At 44.5% G+C, this 6,958-nt stretch overlaps 1 protein-coding gene across 1 annotated transcript; it reads right to left on the reverse strand.

The window, feature by feature from the left end:
* Positions 1 to 465: 465 nt before the first annotated feature.
* LOC147605168 (cryptochrome-1-like) lies at positions 466 to 5,732 on the reverse strand. Its single transcript, XM_086793755.1, has 5 exons — positions 4,787 to 5,732; positions 3,261 to 3,485; positions 2,455 to 3,161; positions 1,565 to 2,350; positions 466 to 1,223 (listed from the first exon to the last, which is right to left on the reverse strand). The coding sequence occupies exons 1-5, from the start codon at positions 5,091 to 5,093 to the stop codon at positions 1,203 to 1,205; spliced, it is 2,046 nt and encodes a 681-aa protein (XP_086649881.1). The 5' UTR covers positions 5,094 to 5,732; the 3' UTR covers positions 466 to 1,202.
* Positions 5,733 to 6,958: the final 1,226 nt, after the last annotated feature.

Here is a 6,958-nt window from a genome sequence, read left to right on the forward strand (position 1 = left end):
AAGTAATTTACTGCAAAAGTACACAAGTATTCCCTCACATGCACTTAACGACACACATGAAAGCAAGAGAGCAAGATATCAAGAAAGTACACTCTAGCTTGGATAATTGGGATTGTGTTCTTTCTCACTAACAAAAGTGTTTTTTATACATGACCACTTTTTTACATGTGGCCACCCAACACTGTGTCTAGGGTACACACGGTGTCCAAAACTCTTTGTACAAAGTGTTTGTGGCTTCAAGATTTGGCATTTTAGCATAGATCTCCATTATCTCTAGTCATTAAGCACTCCGTGCGAAGGATTACGAACATTTTGTGCTAAAAAATATGGCATGGTGGCGTAATGGTCATGTTACCATATGGTGTTACTAGAGGGAAACACCGTAGACATAATCTGCTACCATGTGAATGATGTACCAAAGGGGGCCTTAATGCAGATATCCAAATTTAAGTTCAAAAAGCAATGTTTAAAAAAGAAAAAATCAATTATTAACAAACCATGTCCTCGTGCTAGGAATACGAAGGCCATAAAAAGCAGTGAAGTTCAAACGAAGTAAAATTATATGCATGCCAGTTCCAGACCACATTGACAGATCCCCACCAATCCATAGGTCACACAAACTTCTTTCTTTCACCTACTGACCAATACCTTCTGTGTACAGACGAGCACAGCCATGAGTTCCTGCTTGTACAGAGGCCACCCCGAGTTCCTGCTTGTACAGAGGCCACCCCAACCCAAGAATATTGGTTCGTGTTCTAAATTAAAGTCAATAGAAAGACTATCGAGCCACACAAGCTCACGTCTAAAGAACTTAATACCACCCTAAATAGACTCACTCCTAGCTTGAACTTTACAAACTTTTTGGAAAACACTAAGCTGCAGGGTGTCTGCTCTTTTCAGAGACCTTGATTTAAGTTCTGTGATATCATCAGCCATTGGAAATACCAGTAACGCATTGTTCTTCTTGGTTCAGTGAGCATGAAGCCATCTCTCGACTTAAACAAGGCACCCAGTACTCTAGTAGTCAGGGAGGTAATGCACCCTCATCCTCTGCTTCAACAAACACTCACACAACCTTTCTTGGTATCGTACTCAGCACAGGACTAATTCTTGAACATGGGCAACAAGGCCAATCTGCTTCTAACGTCCACCACACCATGAAATAGCCACTGCGCCCTCGCCCAACAACATTGGGCATGTGATCACACTGAAAGCGAGCTTGTCTGCAGGTCCAACAAGCCCCCCCCCCCCCCCCCCCCCCAAAAACCCCAAACACACACACACACACACACACACACAGCAAGAAAACAAGAACAGCCAACAAGTAGAGGTTTAAAAAGTTTAGATATAAATTGAAATTGCACAATGGCAGACCAGCCAGTAAGGCTGGATACAGAACCTGGCCATAAATAACCAGGATGGTCAATGACTGAACATCAGGTATGAACAGGCAATCTTGCCCATCCAATGCCCTGCCCGAGACCATTCATTCTGTATCCATCCCAATACTGCATTCAAACTTAGTTACTAATACTTTTATGACAAAAATCTCACTTAAAATTACCTTAGCTGCCTCGAGGTTCACCATTGGTATTGAATGTGGATGTCTCCGAGATAAAACTCCGTGATGCATCTCTGGCACTAAGGGCACTTGAGAATCGTCCTGACGTATTGGTGGACGTGCAGAGACATACTGTGACCAGATTGGTAAACCAACAGCAGCAGCAAGATGCCGTGCAGATGAAGATTCAGCTGTGGATTGTGTATCATCATTGCTGTTTTGCAAAGCCACAGTTGGTGACATCAACATATGTCCCTGTGCCTGTGCAGCAAGGACACGTTCATTTGCAGGTGTTTCCATTGGAGCACCTTCTTGCACTGCACTCCCACGATCAGCTGCATAGCTTGGAACAACCCCTGTCGACATTCTTCCTGCTTCGATGGGCATGCTTGGAACCATCTGATCGTGAGGTGATCTTACCGACAAAGAGGATTTTCCTACTCCAGGGGCAAGACCTCTGTCTATGTCCATGTCAGCAGGCAAAGCATTTCCAGCCCCTTGCACTTCTACGGTGTCACCCAAACCTTCTTCCAAACCATTCGCCAAGGTTGCCTTGTCCGCTGCCTCTTTTGCCCACATGTCTGCAAGCGCTTGCTCGAGGCGCTCTCTAGCTGCTGCAATCTCCACAATTGGCCTAGGATAATTCGAACCAAGCTCAATTCCAGCAGCACGAAGCACACTTGGAGGTGCATCCCATGGATGATGTATCCACTCAGTGGGCAAGCGTGACAGCTCAGGTAACCATCGCCGCACGTACTCTCCATAGGGGTCAAATCTGTATCCTTCAATCTGCCCCAATAAACATAAAAATTTTCAGTTTCAAGAACATGACAAACAGGTGACTGGAAAAGCAGTGCAAAAGTCCTACTACTATTAAGGATCAAATGGCGTACCTGAGGATTGTCGATCCTATCTAATTCATGACCATCAGGCAAACTGCCCGAAATGTATTGCCATCCCAAAACATCACTCTCAAGGTCAGCGTCCAAGAGGGTATCCCAAAAGTACTTCATCCCCCAGCGCCATGGAAGCTGCAAAAACTTCACACAGAAGCTGGAGACAATAACACGAATCTGGTTATGCAACCATCCAGTAGCCCAAAGTTCCCGCATGCCTGCATCCACCAAGGGATACCCAGTTCTACCCTGCCTCCATGCCTTGAAGTAGCCTTCATCAACACGCCAAGGAAAGAACTTCAAGTTTGATAACAAGGACCGTTCATGGGTGAAAGGGAAGTTGAAACTGAGATACCTTGAGTACTCCCTAAATCCAATAGACCTGAGAAACACATTCACACTGTCTTCGGCTTCCAGATTGCCTTCTTTAACCCATAAGACCTGCTTCATGCGAATATTATGGAATATCTTCCTAACACTCAGCTCCCCATAGTGCAAGTGTGGAGATAACAAAGAAGTAGTAGCACTATCTACTTTCTGCTTGTTAACAGCATACTCAATCAGTGATCCATTCACGAAGGCCTCCAGGGCCCTGTCAGCATTTGCCCATCCAGGAGCCCATGCTCGTGCTAGCAAAGCATTGCTACCCTTGTCCGATTCATCCTCAAGTTCCAAGTCCTCAATGGAAGAGTTGAAAATGGATCCTGCAAGCAGACAACATATTTGTCACCGTAATCTCGCCCCGGGACAGGGGAGGGGACTAGACAACTTGCATTGAGATAGTATATCTTGCTGGCTCATACCTGAGAACCTTGACAAGCGTTTAGGAGGTAAAAGAGGAGCCTCAGGCTCAATAGGCATGTTCATACACTTTTCCCAATACCCAGAAAAGGTTGTGAAGGCCTGGCCTTGGTCATCATTGACTTCCCATGGCTCATAAAGCAAGTCCGCATTGAATGTATTCACAATGATCCCGGCGTTGGAGAGTCCCTGCTTCACTCTATGGTCACGGACAAGCGATACTGGATCTGGAAAGGTAACAAGAGTAAACATAAAGTAAGACCTTCACGTGAATGGCATGTTCTGGTACACACAAATGAATTGGGCTAATCATCATCAATGCACAGATGTAATTCGTACTCTAAATGCAGCATGCATCTTTCTAAACCATATAAAACATTGCAAATAATTTTTGCAGGAAGTGCTTCCCGTAAAGGTGCGCATGCTCCTACACCACTCAATAACTGCAAAGAATCCACCTGGCTCTAGGCATAATGGTGGGCATGTGCCTAATCTATAGAGGTAAGTAATGAAGAACCCATGTAGTGCTTCAAATAGGCGTCCAAGAACCCCTAAATCATGCAAGAACCCACTTAATGTCTAAATAGAAGCTAAATAATGCCCATTATTGAGCAGTCTACTGTTAATTGCTCATAAAGCCCACTTGGTGCTTAAGAGTGAGGTGGGCCAGTGCCAAATAAATGCAAAAATCCTGCTTAGCACTTACAGAAGAGGTGGCAAGAAAGAAATGAGTATATTCATTAATTACACAGACCTTTGTTAATGGTTAATATCTCAATTGGTAAAACAAAATTTACTGTTTAATAGCTCACTTGGTTCTTACAATAGAGGCCTAAATTTTGCAGGCTAGACACAAATAAATAATGCATACAATCGAGGTTGGTATGACCTAATCTAAGCAGGCACATAGCAAAGACACCACTTCGTGCTTATGACAGAGGTGGCCATGTAATAAGGATAGACTACTAATACGCTGTGTAATAAGTAGGCGTGTTAGTAGTCTATGCAGGCAATCACTGATTGGGAATATGGATAATCTGGAAAGGCAGAAACAACAGCACTGAGGATGGGTCTAGTCTTCGTCGATGGACGGGTAAAAATCTATTGAAAGCTTACAGGATGGACCTGATTTATGCAGGTGGACCGCAAAGAACCCACTGACTGCTTTCAATGATAGGGGAGATGGGCCTAATTTATGACATAGGCATAAAAGAACTTACTGAGTACTTACAGAAGGGTCTAATCTGTGCAGATAGACATCAAAGAACCCAATTAGTGTTTACAGTAGAAGTGAGTATGGTCTAATCTGTGCAGGTAAACATGAAAGAAGACAGACATCAAAGAAATCACTTAACGAGAAGGATGGGATTAATATATGTAGGTAGACATCATAAAACCGCTTACTATAGAGGTGACATGGGCCTAATCTATGCAGGTAGATGTAAAATAACCAAATTAGTGCTCAAAGTACAAGTGGGAAGGGCCTGAACAGGCAAAACGTTAAAAAGAGCCCACATGATGAGCTTACCATAGAGGTGATTGTAGAACACTTGGGTTGCTCCTGTGGCCTTGACAATCTCCAAAAGGACAGCAAGGGCATTGCGGGCTCGTCTCATCACCAGAGGGGCTCCCAGACAGCTGAGAGAGTCGTTTAGGTGAATGAGGCTCTGCTTCAGCCACCATCTGGATACCCTGCCAGGTAAGAACTGGCCTTCCTCTTCTGGAGACCATATGAAGACCGGAACCACGGTCCCTGCTCTAACAGCTGCAACTAGCGCAGGATTATCCTCCACCCTCAGATCCCTCCGAAACCACACAACCGTGCAAGCTGCCATGGCGTCTCTGCCTGTCTGTAATCCAAACCCTAACTGGAGTGTCTATAACCCAAACCCTAATTTTCCTAGCTGTAGGGTCCAATTAGGGCAAACGAACTCTCTCCAGGGGGGTTCACTGAAATCCTAAGATGAAGGGTATCGAGAAGCTCTACCACAGCCCTGTTGACCGTTCATCTTATCGCTCTGGAGGGCTGGGAACATATATTACCATCGCTGTTCTCCTGCGGCGCAAAAACCCAACTACCAAAATCATAGCCAAAAAAAAAGAGAGAGAAGTGGCAGATGGAGGGGGCTAGTCGGTAAAAGGATTCAATTAATCTAAGCAGAGCTAATATAGTATCAAGCTTTGCTAATTACTGCCCTAACTGTGCTATCCTTTTGCCTGTTGCTTCTGGTTAATGGGTCAGATGGGAGACAAGTGGGCGGGCTTTGATTGCAGAATTCAGGGAAAAGGAAAAGGGGTGGATGAGGCTGCGAGGCTAGCAGGCTAATCAGAGGCGGTGCACGCGAGATGTGCGGCAAGGAGAGAGGGGGGACCTGACAGGGCGGGGCCCTGTGCGCCATAGCCACACTCTCAGCTGGACCCGTCCCCCCATGGAAAAATACGAGCGACAAACCTTCTTTCGGATCACTTTGATCGCCTTATAGGTGGGTATTGTACCCTTTGTAATGGCCATGGACACCACCACAATTCACAAATTGAAAGTAGATTTGGACGGCCACGATTCACACAATGGTGGTGAAAATATCTTCCTAGTGGAAGGGCCATAAATATTGATCTTCATCTTGTATATTGGCTCATAGTCAATAGAGATCTTCACCATTACCTTCTTAATTGCCCCCAAGGGGTGGCATTGGAGAGAATATTCACTCTATGACAAGCGTGTAGGGCAGTTGATTATTGAGGGGGTAGATTCGTTGTGCTAGGATGCGAATTCAACCCCACCATGCCTACATGGTGAGAGCATCCACTCGTTGCCTTAGGGTACAAATTCAACTCCCTCTTTCCCACACATGCACGTAGTGCACTTGATATGGTGTAAGGCAACGGGGGAGGGCCAAGTGTGTGAGTTAAAATCTCTCAAACCATGGGCTAGATTCCCTAGTAATTGACTTTGAGTCAATGACACACCATCGCATAAATTGTGACACTTTCTAATGCTTATGGGAGGGCAATAATTATGCTTTGGATCATGAAATGTTTGATGAATGGAGATAATTGCCTCATAATGGTTAGTGGAGTGTTCGCCCAATAATGACTCGTGGTTGATGGAAATGATCATTGTGTGTCATTCTATGACAAGTTTGTAGGATTGTTCCATTAGTTTTGTCAATTGTTCAATACCACAATACTTTGTGCTTCATGTTCATTTTTTATAAGGGTCCGTCTAAGAGTCCAACTTGTAGATTCATAAGGCTATCGTCTACATGTCTAGTTTGTAGGCATCACCCATTTGGGTCAACTTCTAAGAGGTACATCACGCCCTCTCATTTTTAAAGTGCACCTCATCTCATGCTCATAAAAAGCAACTAGTCCTTCCTCGTCAATCCAAGCCGTCCTGGTTGCTCTCGTCAGGGAAGATGCTTCTCCAACTCCTCACCCACAGCATGAGCAAGTAGTGTCGACAGGTAGTAACCAACCTTATGCTCCACTTCCACTCCTCAAATAACCCAGTCCTCTAATTTCTTGGCCCGAAACAACCATAATCTCATCTCCTCAATTTGAGCATTCCTAAATATTTGTAAGACTCTTGGCCTAAAACAATTGCAATCTCATCTCCTCGATTTGAGCATTTCAAAAATGTTATTTGAAGCTCCATACTAGCACATTATTAAGATAACACTAAAATAATACACAAATAACA

The sequence above is a fragment of the Cibotium barometz genome, chromosome 60 (assembly GCF_041138505.1).
Source record: "Cibotium barometz isolate CiBa-2024 chromosome 60, ASM4113850v1, whole genome shotgun sequence".
NCBI classification, from domain to species: domain Eukaryota; kingdom Viridiplantae; phylum Streptophyta; class Polypodiopsida; order Cyatheales; family Cibotiaceae; genus Cibotium; species Cibotium barometz.

Excerpts from the sequence above, each read along its gene's own strand:
- LOC147605168 (XM_086793755.1), bottom strand. The coding sequence starts at position 5,093 with ATGGCAGCTTGCACGGTTGTGTGGTTTCGGAGGGATCTGAGGGTGGAG. Across the intron at positions 2,351-2,454 it reads ATAGGATCGACAATCCTCAG|ATTGAAGGATACAGATTTGA; the intron begins GTACGCCATTTG and ends TTATTGGGGCAG. Across the intron at positions 1,224-1,564 it reads TGAACCTCGAGGCAGCTAAG|ACAAGCTCGCTTTCAGTGTG; the intron begins GTAATTTTAAGT and ends TTGGACCTGCAG.